Source organism: Mustela erminea, chromosome 5 (genome assembly GCF_009829155.1).
Source record: "Mustela erminea isolate mMusErm1 chromosome 5, mMusErm1.Pri, whole genome shotgun sequence".
NCBI lineage: Eukaryota > Metazoa > Chordata > Mammalia > Carnivora > Mustelidae > Mustela > Mustela erminea.
In genome coordinates, this window is record NC_045618.1 from 32,384,614 (window position 1) to 32,408,560 (window position 23,947).

Genomic DNA, 23,947 nt, shown 5'->3' on the forward strand with positions numbered 1-23,947 from the left:
ACTTTGTTCCAATGTATTTAATGATTTACATTAACTCTAATCATAACTAGTTTTCTAAGACATAGTTGAGAGATAAAGAGCATTAGCATTTTTTAAGATTCAGATTCAGAAGCCCAAATTCTAGCAGTTTTTATTTCCTCAGATTATATAAAAAGTGATAAAATTCAAGTAGTACTTAATCCAGATCTTTTTTAAGTTTGACAAGAAACATCAACTACTTGAATTTGTAAAGGAATCTAAACTGCAGAGGAATCCTAAAAATTAGAAGAAATTTGTCATCATACTAGAATCCAGCTAAAAAGTCTTTCACATTTTTTCATCATTTGAGGTCTACAGTGCTCAGGTACGCACTGTGGATGAGGAAACTCAGAGAGTGATTCTGGTGGTAAACAAAGGTAGTTTTTTAAAAATATTCATACATATGAGGACAACATTATAGTAGTTATGATGCAGTAATAGCATTTAAAATGTGAACACTATAGGAAAGCATAACTCAAAATATGTATCAAATTATACTATACTTTTTAATTTCTGATGATCTCTTAAGCATGCATCAAATGGGAGATATTCTCAACATCAATAACACTATAACCCAAAATGAAAAACACACTGATCCAGCATTGAAACTACATGAAATAAAGTCTATAAGCAGCCAGATTGTCAGTGATGTGTTCTAGACCCGAATGATATTCTGCCAACTATGACGTTATTGTATAATTTAATCATCTCTTAAAATATAGTAACCAATTAAAAGATGTTCAGACATACTATCTTCCTTCTGGTGTTTTAGCACTGCATAATAGAGTCTTTCTTTATAGCAAAATAACAGTACCAAATTAAAATTCAAGCTTGCTCTCTGATAATGTCTAAATCCATCTTTGTGTCCAGAAAGGTCATTGACTGATTGCTTAAAACCAAAATTCATAATTGGGGCACTAAGTTATTACCTGGGCCTCACAAGCTCTGGCCTCAAAATTTATGACTTTCGTCAAAGAAGAAATGTTAAACATTAGACAAACAAATCATATTTTATACTTCTACCTCTCCAAAGCTCTCTAAAAACAGATTAGTCATTACAGAATAACTCAACAGTAATGGGGACAAACTTTCTTAACCTAAGTAGACTAAGATCATAACCTTCGGCTTATACAGAGAATCTCTCTGCTTGTATTTAGTGTGAGACTTAAATCTCCTTTTCTCCCTTAAGTATCCAAAAAAATTATGACTTGTCCTCTCTTCCTTTTAGAACATCTAACCATGTATGAGCTACTGCAGGATAAAGAGTTTCTCTTTCCACTGTCAATACTCAGTTGAGGGTCTTAAACATCCTATCTGATGTGGCACACGATTCTTCTAATCAGTATCACAGATTTTATATTTTCCTCTCTCAAGTCACTCAACACATCTCCAATAGACTAATCTTTGTGTACTACTTGTACACAAAGTGCTACTTGTTTCTTCATGTACCTAAAATTTGCTGGGGTAGTCTAGCTAGCAAATCCCACCCAGCCTTTTGCCCTGGTATTAAATAATCTGGTCTACATACACCTTCCAGGACGTGTATTCTTGTATTCCTACTTTCTGAACACTGATAAACTCAGCTCCTTGCTATTCTTCAAATGCACTTTGAGCCTTCTTACTTATTCATCAGAAATGTCATCCTTTTTCATCTCTGTGTAACCTGACCAATCTACAATCCTACTCATCCTCAGCTCAGCTGAGCTGAGCTGCTCAGCTCAAATGCCATATTCTTCGAGAAGCCACTCTTATCTGTCAAACCTAACAGCAATCACTTCTTCCTACTCAGAATTACAGCAGCGCTTGGCCATTTACCACAGCTTACACAGCAACTCTTTAGATTCATAATCCAAATCTCTACCCTGGTACTTTTCACATCCAATAAATTGGCAATAATTGGAACAATTATAGAATATACTGTCCACCACCAGATAACTATGAGGATGACAAGAAAGCACTCTTGGTAACTATGCTGGGACAACAGACATGAACTAGGACCGTCTCAGGCACACGAAATGCACGGTCACCCTTGCAAAATGGTACACATGACCAAACTTGTCAAATGAGGGTAGCCATAGTAGACCCAAAGGACTGCACTTGAAATTAAGAGACTGTAAATGATCTTTGTCTTGAAAATATTAAACTTGCTAAAGTGGTGCAGTGAATACTGAAATTGAAAACACAGCAGTCTTTTGATGCTAACTAGTGATGTGATATAAGGCAAGTCACTTAACTGAGTGTTCAGTTCAGCTAGACACTTGGATCTCTAAGATCCATTCTAACCAGACGCTAAGATTTTACATCCCCTCTCCATCTAGTGTATGTACTGTGGGGTCTCTGCTAGGCAACTAGGAATCTTTATTTACATGGTACACACACTCAATAAAATACTTGTTGGTTAAAACAAATTTGCTTTAATATATTAATAAACTATACCTAACTGCCCTAGCACTTATATGACATGATTCAACTTCCAGGAAAAAAGTGCTATAATAGAAGATACTACATTTGAAGACAAGAAAATATTTGGAGATTGTTGCCCAGTACTCTAAACAACTATTTATTTTTTCTCCCAAACCATTTTGTTTTCAAGAAATGAAAACTCAAAAAGTTTTAAACTATCCTGAACAAGGGAAATATCACTGTGTGTACAGACCTGACTGCAATATTTCAAATTTAATTTCTTAATTTTAAATAAAAACTTAATTTTATTTGGCTTTTCAAATATTTATAATACATTGTCCTTCCCTCTTCATCCTCAGGCATTTCCAATCTCACTTCTCAGATATAAGCACGATTAACAGATTGTTGTGTAGATTTATAAAACTTTGTTAAACATACAAGCATATATACACCAACAGTAGATCCTTGAACAACAAACACATGTTGGAAATGCATGGTTCTCTTAATATGTGGATTTTTTTTCAATAAATATATTAGAGATTTTTTGGAGATTTGCAACGATTTGAAAAAACTTGAAATAATTCACAGATGAACTTCCCAGCCTAGAAATAACAAAAAAATTAAGAAAAAGCTAGGTATATGTCATGAATACATAACATATATGTAAATACTAGCCTATTTTGTCATTAACTACCAAAAAATATACACAAATTTAAAATACACAAAGTTAAAATTTATCAAAACTTATGCACATACAGACTATTCATGGTGCCATTTACAGTTGAGAGAAACGTAAGCAAATGTAGAGAGTATTAAATCTTAACTGCATAAAATTAACTATAGTGCATACAGTACTATTATAATAATTTTGTAGCCACCTCTGTTGCCACTGTGGTGAGCTAAGGTGTTGCAAGTATCCACTTAAAACCTCGTGTGAGGTGCCCCTAGCTCCTGTTCACAGGTATTGTTCAAGGATCAACTATTTATCCTTCTGTCTTATCTGTGAAATCAGACTATATATACTTTTCTGCAACTTGCTTTAGTAATGTAACTCAGATATTTTTCCACATCTACTGTATTTACCTTACATTGACCTACTTTATTTTTTAACAGCTACCTAGAGTTCCACTGTATTCATGTTATTTAATCAGCCCCCTTATTAACTGCATGGATCACACTGTCTCCAGATTTATTCTAGTCTAACATAAGTATCTTCAAATATTTGGTAGCTATACACGCAAGGTACATTATTATAAATAGGGTTCTTTGATGAAAGGGTATATGAATTCTAAATTATTAAGCTACATTTCAAAAAAATTTACACCACCATCAAGAACACAAAAACATAGGTCTCCTCATACTCCAGTCTGATGGTAACAGAGCAGGTAAAAAAAGAAAAAAAGGTAAACCAGTGAGTACCAGCATGTCCATAAAACACTGTTCAGTAAAGTCACAGAAAAATATGATTTCATGGCCGCAAATGAAAAGGTTATACATGATGTGTGTCTACACATGTGTGAGTATATAAAATACACACACACAGGCTTCTTCTAAGGTTCAGGTCTCAACTGACATATTCTTTTTTTTTTTTTTTTTATAAAAAATTTTATTTATTTATTTGACAGAGAGAGAAATCACAAGTAGGCGGAGAGTCAGGCAGAGAGAGAGAGAGAAGCAGGCTCCCGCTGAGCAAAGAGCCCGATGCGGGGCTCGATCCCAGGACACTGAGATCATGACCTGAGCCGAAGGCAGCGGCTTAATCCACTGAGCCACCCAGGCGCCCCTCAACTGACATATTCTATCAGAAAGGCCTTCTCTAAAATGAAACAAGATGGGATTGGGAGGGAGACAATCCCTAAGAGACTCAATCTCACGAAACAAACTGAGGGTTGCCAGGGGAGGGGGTATGGAGAAGGGAGGTTGGGTTATGGACATTGGGGAGGGTATGTGCTATGGTGAGTGCTGTGAAGTGTGTAAACCTGATGATTCACAGACCTGTACCCCTGGGGCAAATAATACATTATATGTTAATAAAAATAATTAATTATAAAAAATAAAACAAGACCCCAGGGTGCCTGGGTGGCACAGACAAAAGAAAAAAAAGGAAAGGTCTTCTCTGCCTATCCTGTTTAACTCAATAATTCTTTATCAGCCCATTCTTTTAAGTAGACATAAAATCTACAATTACTTTATTTATTTATTTACTTGCTCAATGTCCGCCTATGCATAAGCACTACGAGGGCCAAGACTCAGGCCCATTTCATCCCAACCACTTAGCACAATGAATATATAATCTCATAGCATATGGAATTTTGTTCAACAAATACTCAATGAATGCGTGGATAATGTTTGTTAACAAGGGTTATCTCTAGAAAGTTAGATTAAGGGAAGGGTTAAAAGGTACATTTACTTTTATTTCAGTCAATTACACAATCTTATTTTTGACAATGACCATGTGTTATGTTTATTTAAAACTATTTTGTGCAAGTTTAGTTTTAAGCAAGCCACTTCAGATGCCTTACAATCTGGTCACATAAGATTTTTTTGTTTTGCAATCCCAAATGATCTAAATGAATATTAAATGGATTACGGTTGTCTACTTGAAAAAGTTCTCAAACTTTGCTTTGTGAAGTAAACTTTTTATCTTCATTTTAATTTAATGTTGACTACTAAAATTCCAGTCATTACTTTTGCAGTCGTACATTGTTTCAAATTACTATTACCTTAGAGTTACAGAGTACCTACAATTTACAAAATGTTTTACATATATAGTTGGCTCTTGAACAACACGGATTTGAACTGTGTAGGTCCACTTCCACACAAATTGTTTTTTGATAAATACAGTATAGTACTACGAGTGTATTTTCTCTCATTATTTTCTTAACAGTTTCTGTGCTCTAGCTTACTTTATTTTGAGAATATAGTCTAAAATACATATATGTATAAAATATGTGTTAGTTGATTATTTACCTTACTGGTAAAGGCTTCCAGCCAACAGTAGGTTATTACTAGTTAAGTTTTGGGGGAATCAGATTATATACAGATTTTTGATTATGCAGGGAGGTCAGTGCTCTTGGGTCATTCAAAGGTCAACATTATTATTCTATTTGCCTCTCAGAGGTGTGCTGTGCAGAGATTACTGTTTATACTTAGAGATAAGGGAAATGATACTCAGATTAACTACCTCATCCATAGTGGGGTTGGGACATGAAGCCAATAATTCAGATCTCTAGTGTAAGGTTTGTTTCATTACACACATTGTGGCAGATAAGGAAATGCCTTTATCTTTCTGCAAACAATGTATCTGTTTCAATACCTAGACAGGAAAAACATTCTGAAATTCATCTTATATTTAATGCATATATTTCTTTTTTTAAATTTTTTAAAAAGATTTTATTTATTTGACAGAGAGAAAGCACTAGAGAGAGCAAGCATGAGTGGGGAGCAGAGGGTAAGGGAGAAGCAGGCTTCCCACTGAGCAAGGAAACTCTTCATGTGGGGCTTGATCCCTGGATGGGATCATGACCCGAGCCGAAGGCAGATGCTTAACCAACTGTGTCCCCAGATTCCCCTAACGCATATATTTCTGAAACAGCTGCATTTAATAGAATATTTGAGTGATAAGGAAATCATATAATCTAAATCCTTCATTTTACAGAAAATAAAAATCAGAGCATTTCAATACTGGAACCAATCTCTCAGCAAGATAAGGGCAGACGAGAATTAGAACGCAGGCATTGACATTAGATGCATTTTCAATCACAGAAAGTTCCTAGCCATGGAATTCATGATTAAGAAGTCAAATTTCATCACAGCTGTCTTGAGTTAAAACTTTTCTTAAAGTTATAATTACTGCTACAAAAAAGCAAAATAACTGATTAGAATTTATCCTTTGATTAAAATCAACACCAAAAACTAAAATAAAATCAACACCAACTACCACACATTCTAGTATTTCAGACTTAAAATATTCCACTAAGGTCTAATGATTTCCTGCTACCTAGCCAACTTTTAATCATGCCAGGCCATTAGTCACTTATTCCAGAACTTCTATTATTCAATATTTACCTTAGCTATTATATGGAATTTTTGGGACATATTTCTGTCAAAAAAAAAAAAAAAAAGTAAACCTCAATATGTACCCTTATCTACCACTGCCATAATATCCTAGAAGTCATTTAATGTGTTGGTAAAATATGAACTTCCTTTACTAAAAACAAGTTCATGTTACTCCCTTTTCACCAGCCCATCTTCCCTTACTGGAAATAAAAAACTGCCAAATATCAGACTTGATATGAATGAATGTACAAGGAAAAAACTCTAGTGTTTTTAAATTTAAATCTTACAAGATAATTCTGGAATCTATTTTTGAATTCAAAGTGATAGGAGGAAAGACTAAAAAAAGGTTAATGGCCAAAACACATTTTACTTAATTCTTACTCCTCTTAACTGCAGTAATTTAGAATGCCAATACTTAAAAAAATCATTCCGTAGACAATTATAAGAGAAAGTATTTTAGCACAAAGTGACAGATATTATTAATTAAACTGGCAGCAAATAAAAATACTGTTATTGTTAAATATTTTTAAAACTACAAAATCTTTAAAATCAAAAGCTGCTATTCCTAGAAATGCATAAAAGTAAATATTAGAAATAGCATTTTTAATATTTTAAAGAAGTTGTGTGTGACACTGAAGTCCTAGAAACAGTACAATAACAATTACAAGGGACTGAAGGGTGAGGGAAATCGGGAGATGCTGGTCAAAGGGTATAAACTTCCACTTACAAATGACTAAGGTCTGAGGATAGAATGTGACTCTAGCAAACAATACTGTACCGTGTAACTAAAAGCTGTAGGAGAGTTGAACTCGCCATGTTAACATAACAATAACAAATTGCTGATTATGTGAGGTAAAGAATGTGTTAACTAACCTTACTGTGCTAAACATTTTATAATATGTACACCTTAAACATACACAATGATAAATGTTGGTTGTATCTCAATAAAGCTGGAGGAATAAAGAGAAAGTACATTTGAAACATACTCAAATTCTACTTTCCAATTAGAAATTTTGCTTCGTAGTGTTGTTGCTTACATAAAACACTAAAAACAGTGTTTTATTTAACTATAATTACAAAACTTCATTTTATATTCAAAGGTAATAATTAACTTAAAAACTATGCCATCCAAATTATATCACGGGCCAACTGTGGGTGCTCCAAAGTACCTTTTTACAACCAAGTACTAGTCAGCAGGCTGATGCCCAGTTTTATAGCCAATATTCACTAGAAATCAGAAAATTCCCTCTAAAAATAAGACTTGGTCTCAAAGATGCTAAAATACTTTCGATATTATTTTTAAACCAGATGCATGAAGGTAAACACCATCACAAGAGACTGCTTTCCACTTTTTAAGATTTTATTTATTTGAGAAAGAGAGAGACACACACATGAGCAGGGGCAGGAATAAAGGGTGAGGGAGAAGTACAATTAGTCTCCTCACTGAGCACAGAACCCAACCGTGGGGAGGCACACCTGGGTGGCTCAGTCAGTAAGTGTCTGCCTTCATCTTAGGGTCCTGGAGTCAAGCCCCACATCAGGCTCTGCTCGGTTCAGTGGGGAGCCTGCTTCTTCTTCTCCCTCTGTCTACCGCTCTGCCTATTTGTGCTCTCTCTGTGTCAAATAAATAAATAAAATCTTAAAAAAAAAAAAAAAAAAAAAAAAAAGGACTCAACTCAGGCCTCAATCTCACAACCCTGAGATCATGATCTGAGCTGAAACCAAGAGTTGGAGGCTTAACTGACTGAGCCACCCAGGTGCCCCTCTTTCCACTTTCAATAATTTACTGCATGGTGTTTCTAGTACTTAAGTGTCTCTCAGATGTCAGCCACAAAGATGAGCTAGCAAACTCTCTGTGGTCTGTAGTTCTGATAACAACTCCTCCTTGGAGTCAGTCGCCACTGCACATTTCCTAGTTATTCACACACCAAGTCTCACTTTCTCCTGTTATCCTTGTATTTGTCATTCTCCTGGCCCCTCTTCTGCCTTTTTCCACCCAATCCCCCCTTTTTTTCCATTTAAAAACTTTTACTTGGAAAAGACTTCCGATGACCAGAAATAACTTAGGATCACAAATTATCAGGGCTGACAGATTCCTATCACTTATGCCAGTGTCTGGCAAGCTCCTTCTGTAAAGGGCCGGAGCAAATATTTCAGGCTTGGTGGGCCATATGATCTCTGTCTAAATACTCATCTCTGCCACTGTTGTGTGAAAACAACTACAGATCAGACATAGACAATCAGTAAACAAGTGTGGCTGTGTCTCAATAAAACTTTACCATAAATAAAGGTAAATAAATAAATATATAGCATATAATATATATAAATATATACAGTCGTATATATTTAATATAAATATACTATTTATATGTATTACATATATTACATGTGTTATATTACATATAAATTATATATTATATACATTATTTAATGCATCTAATATATACATATTAATATGTGTATTACATATAATATATATGTGTATATGTGTGTATGTGTGTGTATATATACATAGAGAGGCCACTATTTGCCAACCTCTATTTTATCCATCCTCCTTTGAATATCTCTACATCAGTGTTTCCCAAATTGTGCTCTTTAAGATTTTAGTGGGTCTACTTAAAAAAAGACAAGTTCCATGGTCAAACAGATCTGGGGAAGCTATACACACACATTCTATTTCACTCCTGAAGATTCACAATGGTAGTGAATGCAAAGGGAAAGGGGCTCAAAGTAGGCCAGGTTTCCATCCTTCCTCCCTCAGGCTGCTCATGCCTCACGAACTTGTCCCACCAAATCAGGGGTAGCAGTGAGTTCTGGAAACTGCTCTGTTTACTTCCTGTAATACAACCCAACTCTTACAAAGGGAAGCGTTTGTAATTCTTCCAGCTGTGATGCTTTTGGGAGGAAGTCCTCAAAATTATGTTTGGTGTATTTTCTAAATTAAGGCACTGAAAGGTAGTTTTAGTATTAAGTTATGAAAAAACTTTTTCTGATTATAAAAGGAATATATGATTATTTTAGAAAATTGAAAAAAACATTAGTATGCAAAGAGAACCACTGTTAGCATTTTGGTATGGGAATGTCTTAATGTGCATATATAATTTTTTAAACTAAATTCAGATTATCTGTATATACAGCTTTGTATTTTACTTCTCTACTTGACATTATACCCTGAAAATCTGATACCATTAAAGGGTGTTCAAATAAGTGACTTTTTAATGGCCAAACTTTAATGGCCAAATAACTTTTCCATCACAATGTTATACTATAATTATTTAACTATTTCCTCTATTTGGGGACAAGTAAGTCCCTTCCTATTATTTCTCTATTTATTCCTTCTTCTTTTTAAATTACAAATGCTGATATCAACAGTCTGTCCAAATTTTGACTTTTTTCCTTAGAAAAAAAACCCAAAAGATTAATAGATTGAGGGACGCCTGGGTGGCCCAGTGGGTTAAGCCGCTGCCTTTGGCTCAGGTCATGATCCCGGGGTCATGGGATCGAATCCTGCATCGGGCTCCTTGCTCGGCAGGGAACCTGCTTCTCTTGCTGCCTCTGCCTGCCTCTCTGCCTGCTTGTAGGTACACACTCTCTCTCTCTCTGGCAAATAAATAAAATCTTTAAAAAAAAAAGATTAATAGATTGAGTAATTTTTAACACATAAATGTCAAAAGGGTTTTTAGTAAATGATGTAATAATTCATATTTTTTCACTGAGTGAAAGAAAGGAACAGCCCCACACCCTAACTACCCATTACAAAGTAGTGTTCATAAAAAGATAAAATCTTCATTAGGCAAAAATGACATCTCACTGCCTTAATCTTGTATCTCTGATTGTGAAATGGAACATTTAGAAATTATCTTTGCTTGTTGTGAACTGTATTCTTATGTTATTTTATCATATCCATTTGTGTGCACACTTATATATTCAGAATATTAAATTTTTTCCCTACCTTATCTCCTCTTTAATTTAGTTAAGGTATTTATCATACTCCATTTACAGAAGAATTAAATTTTTTATACCATAAAATACTAATTTTCCATGTGTATTCTCTCTTACTTCTTTCATATGTAAAAGTGGCAATACTCTTCTACCATCTTTCAACATTTTTATGGATTCAATTAAAAATTTAACTCTTTGACACCTTGGTAATACATAATTTCTTTTTTTTTAAAGATTTTATTTTTATTTATTTGACAGACAGAGATCACAAGTAGGCAGACAGGCAGGCAGAGAGAGAAGAGGAAGCAGGCTCCATGCTGAGCAGAGAGCCCAAGGTGAGGCTTGATCCTAGGACCCTGGGATCATGACCTGAGCTGAAGGCAGAGGCTTTAACCCACTGAGCCACCCAGGTGCCCCCATAATTTAATTCTTTACAAATTATCAATTTTCCACATATCATGTAATGTAGAAATCTTTCAGTCCACATGGATTTGTGATTCTACTTTTTCACACATTCAAATATTATAAAGTGCTATTTCTGTTATTTAAGTTTCTTTTCCCAGATTCTTACAAGCCACCATATTTTTTTGATATGCACAAGAATGGGATTAAACAGAAGATTTTTTAAATCAGCAGGACAGAGGAGGTTCTATTAGAAATAATTTAAATATCTGGAAATGGTAAGAAGGAAAAAATAAGGGAATAAACATTATCTTTAAGTAGATATAAAATAAGAGGTTGAGATGGAAGTCCATAGAAAACTATGGTGATTGAAGGCAGAAACAAGAATGAATTTTTTGACCATTAAGGAAAATAATACATGGCAAAAAACTTATCCAAAGATTATAGCGATGGTATCCATGCAGATCTTCAAGACAGGATGCAGGGATGAATTCTAGCTAAGACAATCATATGAGGCAGAGAAATTAGACTAGATAATATATGATCCCTTTTAACTCCACTTACAAAAGAGAGGTTAAGGAGTTTTAATTTACAATTGTGTAAAAGACTACCACATAAAAATTGGGGACACGATATTTTCTACATACAAGAAAATAAAATATTTAGCTGCCTTAATTTGTAGCAAGAGTTTGGTTAAAACTCTTAAAATCTATCAAAATCAAAGTCTGTTGTCTTCTTCTTCAACCTCTCTCCTGACCTTCTGACACGAACTGCCCTCTGATTCTAGATGTTTTTATCTAGCTTTCTATTATAACCTAAACCGAGCACATCTTAAACTGATGCTTTATGTCCTAAGCAAACCAGCTCTATTATCTTCTTTTTAAAACTTATGGGCATATGGAGCGCCTGGGTGGCTCAGTGGGTTAAGCCTCTGCCTTCGGCTCAGGTCATGATCTCAGAGTTCTGGGATCGAGTCCTGCATCGGGCTCTCTGCTTGGCGGGGAGCCTGCTTCCTCCTCTCTCTCTCTCTCTCTCTCTTTCTGTGCCTACTTGTGATCTCTCTCTGTCAAATAAATAAAATCTTTTAAAAAAAAATAAAAAAAATAAAACTTATGGGCATAAAAAAAACACCAAACTTATGGGCATAAAGTTGTTCTAATATTCACTTGTATTAAAGTCTATAGGATCTGTAATGATATCCTCCCTTTCATTCTTGATTTTGGTAGTTTTTTGTTTTTCCTTATCAGTGTGGTTAAACATATTCCAATTAAATTGATCTTTTCAAAAGACCAACTCTTGGTTTCATTTACTGTTTTCCATTTCATTTATTTCTCATCATTTTCTTCTTCTGAATGCTTTGGATTTAATTTGCTCTTTTTATCTAGCTTTTATAAGCTTCCTTCAAGGGAAGGAACCTGGGGGGGTGCAGCTGGTTAAGCACCCGACTGTTTGTTTTGGTTAAGGTCATGATCTCAGGGTCCATGCTCAGCACAGAGTCTGCGTGGGATTCTTGCTCCCTCTCACTCTGTCCTTGCCACTCGTGTGCACTCTCTCTCCCTGCCTCAGATAAATAAATCTATAAATAAATAAATAAATAAATGTATGTTTCCTTTAAAACACTACTTTTAACTGCATTCTACAAATTTTAGTAAGTTGTATTTCCATTTTTATTCAATTCAAAATAGCTTCTAATTTCCTGTGACTTGTTTCTTTGACTTGTGCATTATTCAGAAGGCTGTTTAATTCCCAAATATTTGAGGATTTTCCAATATCTTTTACGAAGTTTTAGTTTAATGCCACTGAAGTCAAAGAATATACTTTGGATGATTTAAGTGCTATTAAATGTCTGAGACTTAAGGCCTAAATGATTTACATTTAATGCAATAAAAGATATAGATTCAAATCTACTATCTTGTTAGTTGTTTTTTATTTGTTCCATTTATTCTTTGCCCTTTTTTCTCTTTTCCTTACTTCTTTTAGATTAATTCTTAAGATTCCACTGTATTTCCACTATTCACTTATTAGTTAAATCTTTCTGTGCTTTTTAGTAGGTCTCCTAATTTTTATGATATGCATTTTTAAATGATCACAGTCTACTTCATATAATATTATGATCTGTGATATAAGGATCTTACAAGTTTTATTTTCAACTCAACTATAATTTTTTTGTTATTAAAAAAAGTTTTTGTTAAAATAATGATGTACTATATGCCGGCAAACTGAACATAATAAAAAAAGTTTTTGTTAAAAACTTCAGTTTTGTCATATATTTTAATTTTGTACATTATAAACTAATTTTCTACTTTATATATATTTTTCTATATTTATACTGAGAAACTATTATACTGATAGTATTTTTATATTTGTTATAAACTATTTTCAATTCTACAGTAATTTTTTGTTAAAAAGTTTTCATTAAAAACTTACACTGTTTTATCATATATTTTAATTTTCATATGCTATAAGCTATTTTTCCTTAGATCAGAGATCAGCAAATAAGGACATGCCCCCTCTTTCCTGCAAATAAAGTTTTCCAGGAACAAGGTATTTTGATTTATATGGCTGATCTGACAGTACAAGGGCAGAGTCGAGTAGCTAAAACATATACTGTCTAGCCCTTTGCTCTCCTGTTTAGATAATAAATTATCTCTTAAAGTGATGAAAATAAAAACTTTTACATTTACTTTTTTGTTTTTAAACCATTCTGGCCTGTTTGTTTCTTTGTGAAGACCTGCAAGTTTCTGTCAGGTATCACACTACTTCTGCCTAAAGAAATTTATATTTGTTGCAGTACAGGTCTGCTGACAATGAATTTTCTCAGCTCTTGTTCTGAAAAGTTCTCTATTTCACGTTCATTTCTGAAAGATATTTTTGTTGGTTATATTATTTGGGTTGACTTTTTTTTTCTTCCTTTTAGGACTTTAGAAGTACTGCTCCATTGTCTTCTGGCTTACACCATTTCTGATAAAATATCTGCCATAATTTTTATTTTTGCTTTTCTCAATTTATCTGTTTTCCTCTCAGCTTTCAACCATTTCTGGGTACCTCTACCACATAGGGATCTATATTCTTGACCTCTCCCCAGCCATAAAAGCTTTTGTCTGTTACTTGGTGATAAGGCAAGTAGGATCTTCAGTTGTCCCTGTCCAGCCTCAATATTAGATAGGCCCTATGTACCAGAGGATTCTTCCCTCCAGAAACAGAAAGGTCTGCTTCTAATTCGCTCCCAGAAACTTATGAAGTAAGGCTTTCTGTCCTCCCTCACTGGTTTGAGGCTTAAAGGAGTCTGAATAAATGAGAGGGCCTTTGCACCTATCTCCCAGGTGCCATAAATTACCTCTTTCACCTCTTCACCACCAAAATGACTTCTCAAGTTTCTGCCTTGCCACCAGTTTTCACAGTGAGTATTCTGTGGAATTCCTGGGAAATGCATTTGCAAGCATGTATGAATTTCCCTTTCATCTGGGGCCCGCCGGTACTCCAAACTAGTTCATACAAAGTCTTTAACAATCAGTTAAAACGTTAGTTGATTTCTCCTCCCACTTTTATGTCAGCCATTTCTTTCTCTCATGATCTGCCAAAGGTCAAATTAATGACCCATTCTCTGGGGCAATGAGGTCTGCAAGTCTTTCAAATTTATGTTACTTGGCTACTTTGCAATCTGAGCTCTCTTATGGGCTCAGAGAAATTAGGGTTTTGCAGATCATCCAGCTTGTCATTGTAGGCAAGAGTGGGATGTTCTGTGCCCACTCTTTACATGAGTAGAAGACCCCTCCCCTTCAATTCACCTCCCTTTTCTGTTTTGGAAAGGCATTACCACTCTTCCAGTCAACCAGAGAAAACCTGCCAAGTTTCCCTGACTTCTCTATAACAGTGCTTAATATTTAATCAGTCCATAAAGTCTGGATTAGATAAATCACTAATATCTTATTAGAATCCTTTCTATTTTTCTAGTATAATTAATTACCTCACAATGGTTCTTGTAACAATATTCCTTCAACTAGCTGCCTCTTCCAGTCTGCCTTCTTCTGTTTGTTTTGTGGGTGTATGGGTGTGTGTGTGTAATAATTGTATTTTTATTTTTTTGACTTTTTATTTTAATTCCAGTTAGTGTTAGACTGGTTTCAGATGAACTTTTTTTTTTTTTTTAAGATTTTATATTTATTTGAGAGTGAGGGTTAGCACAAGCAGGGTGGGCGGGCAGAGGGAGAGAGGGAATCTCAAGCAGACTCCCGAGGAACCTGACGTGGGGGTTGCTCTCACAACCCTGAAGATCATGACCTGAGTTGAAACTAAGAGTTGGACACTTAACTAACTGAGCCACCCACATGCCTGTCAAATGAACTTCTTCTAATTAAACCTGCCTTTATCATCAGACTGCCTTACTACAGTATTGTATTTGACTCTTTACAATCAAGGCCATGAATAATTTGATCCCATTCAGCCTTCACAGGCTAACTTCCTAAATAGTGTTCTATTTCCATACGGATCCAAACCCTTTTTTTAACACCTGGAAATCTTATCCTTCAAGGTCTGTTACAAAAGGGATTACACTTTCTATGAAAAAACTGCCCTGATCACACAAAGAGAATTCCTCTCTCCCAAACTATATGCTGCCTCATTTGTATTATAAGAATAAAACTTATTATGGACTGGGTATTAGATTGTACACACCTCTTATATCCTTTACAATATTATAAACTCCAGAAAGACAGAGATCAGAGCTTATAAACTGTTATATTCCCTTTTAGCTTTCCCACATAAATATTTATTTTGCAAATTAAAACAGCAACATTAGTAAAATGACTCTGTTACAATCTACACATTCTTAATTCATCCCTGACAGAGTTACCAAAAACTTCTGCCAACCCCAAAATGTCTATTTTTGAAATGTTGTCTCAAAAAGGAAAAAAAAAAACAAACACATACTGCAACTATAATTATATGATCCAAACATTTTCAGACAAAAATCCAATTAGGATTAGTATAGAGATCTCCTTGCATAGCCAACCATTTATAATATTAGAGTTAAATCTATAATGGTAATCCCAAACACACATACACTGAAATTCCTTTATTTATCCATGTAAATTACCTTTATCCCTTTATTTATTCATGTAAATCATCCCAAACACACATACACTGAAATTCCTTTATTTATCCATGTAAATCACCCCAGGAGATCTACAAATTTTACCAAGGAAAATCCTAAATCCTAATCCTAAAAATCCTAAAAAAAAAAAAAAAAAAGGAGGAATCCTATCTACTGTAGTGCCTGATTTGGCAATCATATTCAGGCATTTGCCAAGAAGAAAAAGTGACAAGTTTCTATAAATATTTTTCAATAAATAGGGAAAGGTATAATCATAAACATAAGAAGAAAAAAGAACAGTTCTAGTATTTTATTCCTTTTTATATACATTTTCAAGAAAGAACTTATAAACCAAAATGTTTAGATACATTTTCAAGAAAGAGCTTATAAACCAAAAATGTTATCTTAGTGGAAAGCCAGAGTAGGCACTATCTGCACCAATGAGCTTCTGCAGCTAGGCTATATATAGCTGGGGCTGAACTGGAACCTGAATTTTATTTGACTCAGACACCAGACTTCATGCCTAAAGCATGATTTTTTCATGTGTTCTTGAGAACTGCACAAAAGAAAAGTACTCTTCTTGTTAAAACAAATAAAAAATACATCCAACAGGTATCCTTATCAATGGGACACAGACTATCCACCAACTCAACTTCTAGTAATTAAATATGAGAAAATAATGATAAAAAGAAGTTCAGCATAACACCGTTCATAACAGTAAAACACAGGAAACAATTTAAATGTTAAGCAACAGGGAATCACATAAAACAAAGTGCAAATATACTGTTCAGTGATGGAAAAGCTGATACAGATCTATGTATTTACTGACATGACAAGATGTTCACAGGACACTTCCAAGAAAATGCATCATCAAACCACACACACATCAGTGCATGTTCATATGTAGTACTCTTAGGAACCAGAGTTTGGAGCATGTGCCATTATCAATTTACTGCCCCTCAATTCCAAATCCATTCCTTATTGTCTGCTCTGCAGAAATAAAGATGGGCCCTTTATCTATCTTATCTTTGCAGAGGACGTATGTTTTAAATTTTATCAGCTGGAGAGAAGCTTCTCCCAATACCCAACCCTCTGGTGGTTTTGTAGCCAAATGCCTTCAAGGAGACACCTCCTTGTGACTGGTTGTTCATACCAGACCCTGGATTTTGAGCAGGTTTCCAACAGCATAGCAACTTCTCTGTTGTCCAGTAAAACATGGCCACACCCTCTCCAACACAGTCTGGATTTCAGTCCTGAGGAACTTAATGCTCTCTCTCTCAGACTTACAGCTTGTGACTTCTCTCTACATTTGCCATTCTTTTTTTTTTTTTAAAGATTTTATTTATCTATTAGACACAGAGAGAGATCACAAGTAGGCAGAAAGGCAGGCAGAGAGAGAGAGGGAAGCAGAACCCCCGCTAAGCAGAGAGCCTGATGCGGGACTTGATCCCAGGACCTGAGATCATGACCCAAGCTGAAGGCAGAGCCCCATCCCACTTAGCCACCCAGCGCCCCATATGTGCCATTCTTATGTTCACTAGAGTTGTCTCTACTTCTTGCCAGGCAACGCCTTGATACTCTAATCCTGTTACAGTTAATAGTTCTTTATATTCAAGATTATCTGTTCAAATTATTGTGTGATTTCCCCAGAACAGACTCTGACTGATAAAGGCTATGGCTTTCCCCTGCTTTTTTATTCTTCAATGTTGTCTGAATTCATAATAAGCATTTTAAAATATGTGATAATTAGAAAAGGCATGTTATTTTTATTTTGGAAAAATTCAATGCAAAACAAAAAGTACTTTAAGTTTTTCTATTTTAATAGAGCAGAAATATATTTGTGGGATTAAAATGACTGAAATATGAAGAACATTCATTTCTGTAAGACTGCAACAGTTCAGTTCTTCTTTTCAATATTATCCAAAATTGTGTTTCTATGTCATTTTAAGCAACAGTAAATACTTAGATGGCTTTCTTTTCCTCTTAGCTATGCCATATCCTGGTCTTTAGAAAGAGGTTATTAATCATGAGGTATCCTAGAGTACTGTAATAGATACGAGTTCCTCAAACACAGTCAGCCTCTTTCATTTTACTATTTCAGCCCCTCTTACCATGTTCAAGGATTATCAGTTGGGCTCCAGCTTGTGCATTTCCAACATCATTCTCAGCAATGCATTGATAGAACCCTTCATCTGATTTCACCAGCCCCAAAACTTGAAGATTATGTTCCTTCTGAGAAAGAAAAACATAAATAAAATTTTATGATTCGACTGATGAACATTAGTCCAAAATCTCAAGGATATGCTCTTTCTAGGGAGAAAAAGTAAGTAAAATTGTATGATTCAGCTACTGAGTATTATCTATCTACGTACCTGTTAAACTCAATTTTATTGAAAAGGTACTGATTTAACTGACTAGAACAGGAAACACAACCAATTAAGAACTTAATCCTTATGGAAAGTACTACCCACGGTGTTTGTAGACTTACACGTTTAGTTGGAAAAGTATCTGACATACAATACCACACATGACCATAGTAAAAGTCTGAATTTGTGAATTCAAGGTATCTTCTTAAAATTATCTCTAATATCATTAGTTCGAACAGACTAGTCTACAAGAAGTTAAATGAGGATGCATATATACAAGCTTCCCTTATATTATAAATTACTATATAAATGTCAAATATTGTTATTAATATAGTTTTAAAACTTTTAAGAATATGAAATTGGTAAGAGTAAAAATGCTCATTTAGCTGTAACACATTGCTTTTCAATTAGTTAAATATACTTGTGAATTACTTTTTGTAACATGAGATTATGCATTTTATAATTGAAAATATATTCCTACTAAGAATGAATTACTTATATGAAAAATTTATAAGACATTACATCAGTAACAACCATAATTACTTCTGATTATTTCTATGAATGCCATGTATACACCTTAAAACATTAATCCTTATTACCAAAACTTAGATAATTTTATTACTAGCATTTAGATAATGATAATAATAAGGATTACTAAGGATTTAACCATATCTCAAATAAGAAAACAATAACGGCTGAATGTTCTTAAACATTTAATATTATTTACTTCTTTAGAATCTTTTTATCTACTGTCACAACAATCGTCCAACCCTAGGTCATACTTCTTTTGAAAGGCCTGAGCATCAGTGTATGAAGGCCAGATAACTGTTCTTTGAATGGAGAGCTATGAAGATAACTGGTGCACACATAGAGTAATCATTACCAAGAAAATAGTGACAACGGTGTTTAATAAGAGTACTAGTATGTTTGAGTTGGAATACCAGACTGTTGGTCAGGAGCTCTGGACATCAGGCTTAGTTCAACTACTAACTAGCTATGTGATCTTATATAATCTACCAAAATACATCTAGGCTCAGCTTTCTCATCAGCTAATGAAGAGATTACATTCTATGTGTATTTTCCTGTCTTCATCTGCAGTGCATAATCTGGTATATATAAGACAACAGATCTCTTAGTGATTATATTTAAAGACATTTAAAGGTTTCAGAGATAAGTGTCCTTTGAAAAATACTTACTACAATCTTAAAGTAATCACTTGGGATAACCATATCCCCATTCTTCACCCACTTCACAGTTGGAGTTGGTTTCCCAGTCACTTCACATTCAAATACAATATCCATTGATTCATGAGCATATATATTAGTAGGCTGTTTCAGGAATTCGGGTTGGGCTTTAAAACAGAAAGGAAATTAGGACATTAATAAAAATAAAAATAGCTTTTCAGATTTCAAGCATTTTTTAAATCCTAGAATTTAAAAGATTTTTACTTATTATTTATTTAAGTCTTTCAGATATTTTTACCAAAGCATATAACAAATATATATTTAAAATATATATCAGGGGGTACCTGGCTGGCTCTGTTAGTAGAGCATGCAACTCTTCATCTCAGTCATGAGTTCAAGCCCCACACTGGGTGTGGAGCCTATTTAAAATAAAATTTTTTTTAAAAAAATTAAAAATATATGATAGGAACATAGTATCTTTAAGAATTGATATTCTGGTACAATTAGATGGAAGAATAATTCTAATTTCTGAGTTTCCTTGTTGGTAAATATTTGCTAGATTGACTATGTTAAAGAAATTGACAAAATGAATATTCTAAGCTGTCTAAAAATGAATATTAAAAGACTACTTCCCTAAGACTTCTATCATTTTGGAAGAACCATAAGCAAAATTTTTAAAAATGAGTAAGCTGACATTATTTTTCTTTTCAATCAGCTTGATAAATAACAACAACAACTTTTTAAAAAAGGCATACAAATGTCACACTAGAGGCCTTACAGAATTCAGTCATATAACACCCTCCATTTGTAACATCCCTCATCGCATGTAATAGTGTTTAAGGGTGAAAGAGTGACAGGATCTTTGGGGAAAAGCTAAGTATGCTTGAAAAGACTAAATATTCCAGTATTTCTCTTTCTTCTTGCTCCTAAGTTGTAAAACACTGACTTATAAATCACAGAGTAAGACTTTGAGTTAGAAGAGTAAGAGCAGATCATCTAGTCTAAACTCCCACTAAATGTTGTAATTTCCTATAGGACTTCCTTGACAAGTGGTCTCACTGATCCCTCTTTCAAAGTTTCAAATGATAAGCCTCCCTGTATCACAACGCAGCAATAGTTGAGCTAAAACGTGCTTAGCCCGCTGGGATTTTGATTGGGATTATGTTGTACTTGTTACAACTTGACATTTTAACAATACTGAGTCAGTCTTATCCTGAACATGGGTTAACTCTCCATTTATTTCATTCTGTAGTTTCTCCCATCATTGTTTCATAGTTTCCAATATGCAAATTTTGTTCATACTTTATTGGGTGTTTCTGTATTTCACATTTTTGGATGCCACTGTTAAGTGGTACTTAATTTTTTATTTTAAGTTTCCAGTTGTCCACTGCTAACACATAGAGGTGAAATGATTTACATATATTAACTTTTTACCCTATGCTCACGCTAAACTGACTCATCAGTTCTAGCAGCTTTTTACAGACAATTGTGGGATTACCTCCATAAACAATCATGGTGTCTGTGAATAGAGATAGTTTCATTTCTTCCTTTCCAATCTGCTTTCCTCTTTTTTTCATTTTCTTGCCTATGACACTGGCTAGAGTGGGGCAGGTCCTGGGAAGAGGTCCAGAGAAGCTTTATAATTTGGGCTAATGAAGAGCTAGAGTATAGCAAGTGTGTAGAACCCCAGGAAGTGGGAGGAGCCAAAGGAGTGAAAGAATGTTTAATCTTAAGAAGTTAACTTGCTGCTCGTCATCAGTCAGTCCGTGGCACCCCAGTGGGTAACTTTCCACACATGCGCTCAGGTCTGTGGAATCCAGAAGGAAATCTGTGGACCAGCCTGGCCCATGGCTGTGTCCTCTGGTAGGAACTATGTCCTCTCCAAGGTCTGAACTGCAACCTCAAACAGGGAGGCCCTCATCCCAGTCTGTTCACTTTTTTGATTCCCTTCTTTGGCTCTCGAGGTAGTATCTGATCCTTATATTTACTATTTCTGTATTCTTTAGAGTCCTATTTTGTCCTTTTTAGTAGTTAAAACACTTTTACTAGTTAATAATTCTTGATATTAAACTGTCCTTGTTCAAATTCCTGGTGTGATTTCTGGCTCCTGCCCAGCCCTGGACTAATAGAGTAGGTCTCATAATGCTGCCAGTATTTCTTCTGTTTCTTCTTTTGTCTTTTACTTAAGGTACACACTCTACCAAAGTTTTCAATTTGTATGTGGTAAAATTGATCAGTCCTCCCATTTTTCTTAGCACCTATATTTTATTATTCTTACTCCAAAGGTTTTCCCTGCTTCCATACTATAAAAATATTCACTTGCATTTTCTTGTAGTATGTCAATGAGATAATCTGGACATTACTAAATATCCAGCTTTACATTTTTCTAAATGGTAACAACCTCAGTAGTCCCAATAAGAGTACCTGATTTGAAGTAGGTTTTGTTTTTTTTAGATCGTATTTATTTATCTGAAGGAGACAGAGAGCACAAGTAGACAGAGGGAGAGGGAGAAGCAGGCCTCCCATTGAGCAGAGAGCCTGACACGGGGCTTGATGTGGGGCTCAATCCCTAGACCCAGAATTAAGACCTGAGCTGAAGGCAGCTGCCCAACTGACTGAGCCACCCAGGCACCCCTTGAGGTAGTTTTAATATTAAAATCCTAGTACTCATGAACGTGAGTTGTTTCTGGATACTAAGTGGTTTCACTGATCTGTCTATTCCTGCACCAGAACCACAAACTTAATGACTATAACTATATATTTTTATATATTTGGTAGAACAAGTACTCTCCTTTTATTCCTTTATTTCCTCAAAATTTCCCTAAACATTGTTCATTAAGTTTTCTTTAATACCAGAAGAATTTAGACTCATCTTTGTTCACATATATCTGTTCCTTCTCAAAGAAAACAGACAAACAAGAACAAACTTGAGTTTTCATTTGAAGTGCAATAAATTTTAGAAGCAGGAAAAAACTAATATGTATATATTTTTAATTTTTAAATTTTTTAATAAACATATAATGTATTATTAGCCCCAGGGGTACAGGTCTGTGAATTGCCAGGTTTACACACTTCACAGCACTCACCATAGCACATACCCTCCCCAATGTCCATAACCCTACCCACCCTCCTCCTCCCCCCTCCCCTCGGCCACCCTCAGTTTGTTTTGTGAGATTAAGAGTCTTTTATGGTTTGTCTCCCTCCTGAGCCCATTTTGTTTATTTATTCTTTTCCTACCCCTCAAACCACCCACGTTGCAGCTCTACTTCCTCATATCAGGGAGATCTTATGATAGCTATCTTTTTCCGATTGACTTACTTTGCTAAGCATAATACCCTCTATAAACTAATATATTTTTGATCCTAAATGTTAAGATCAGATACTTAAGTTTATTTGAATATTATTCAGTAATGATTTACTGTGAAGCCACTACAATGACTGAAGTCAAGAGACTTCTAGCTGAGTTCTGGTTCTGGTTCTACCAGTAGACATTTGCTGGCCATGGGTTTCAGTCTGCTCCTACACTAAACAAGAAACTCAACTGTCCTATTCCTAAACACACCAAGATCTCTAACCAACAGCAACTTCAGGATTTTAGTTTACATATTTAGTGTACCATAATGGGTAACATTCACAAATATTTTCAACTTATTATCATTATTTCCCACAACAACCCTATTATCTAGGTATTATTATATTATTTCCATTTTATAGACAAGGACACTAACACACAGAGAGAGTCTAAGAGCTCCATAGGGTCACAAAACTTAGCAACAGATCTGGATTTTGAACCTAGGCAGTTTGACTTTAAACCCTATGTTCTCTAACTTTTTACTACAGAGAAAGTAACAATAAACCCTATGCACCTGTCATATAGCTTCGACAATTTCCAGCTCATGGCTGGTGCTGCTCCATCCACATCCTAACCCAACCCATGTCTTTCCCCAATTATTGTGAAAGCAAATTCCCAGTATTACTTTATTTTATACATAAGTTTTTAAGGAAGTTCCACTATAAAAGAAAAATCCCCATTTCTAAACAAAACTATAATACCATCATCAGGTTGGTATCTATAATAATTTCTCAATATTTCAATCTACATTTTAAAGAAATGATTTATTTGAATTGGGTAAACCAAGTACATTCATTAATATTAATTTACTTCTTATGTTTCTTTTAATCTATAGGTTCTTCCTTTATCTCCTGTCTTTGTTTGCAATTTGTTTGCTGTAGAAGTCATTTGTCCTATAAAGTTTCCTGTGCTGACTGCATGCCATGGTGGATTTAACATATTAGTCCTGCACTTAACAGTTAAATGTAGAAGCCTGATTGGAGTTAGGCTCTTTCTTTTTATTTTTTCAAGACTACTTCATAAGTAGTGTCATGGTCCTTCAGGAGAGTTCATAATGTGTGACTATCTTTTTGTGAAGTTAACAGTCTTAGATATTGCCAAATAGTAATATTCTTACTCCATCATCCCT

General features: G+C 34.6%; 1 protein-coding gene across 8 annotated transcripts in view; it reads right to left on the minus strand.

Moving 5' to 3' along the window:
• NEO1 (neogenin 1) overlaps window positions 1–23,947 on the minus strand; it is a 234,041-nt gene that overhangs the window by 85,818 nt on the left and 124,276 nt on the right. For all 8 annotated transcript variants that reach the window (XM_032342518.1, XM_032342523.1, XM_032342525.1 and 5 more), the window contains 2 exons: window positions 19,479–19,633; window positions 18,028–18,148 (listed from right to left, as the gene is read on the minus strand). In XM_032342518.1, coding sequence (XP_032198409.1) covers window positions 18,028–18,148; window positions 19,479–19,633 — 276 coding nt within the window. The remainder of the gene's footprint in view (window positions 1–18,027; window positions 18,149–19,478; window positions 19,634–23,947) is intronic.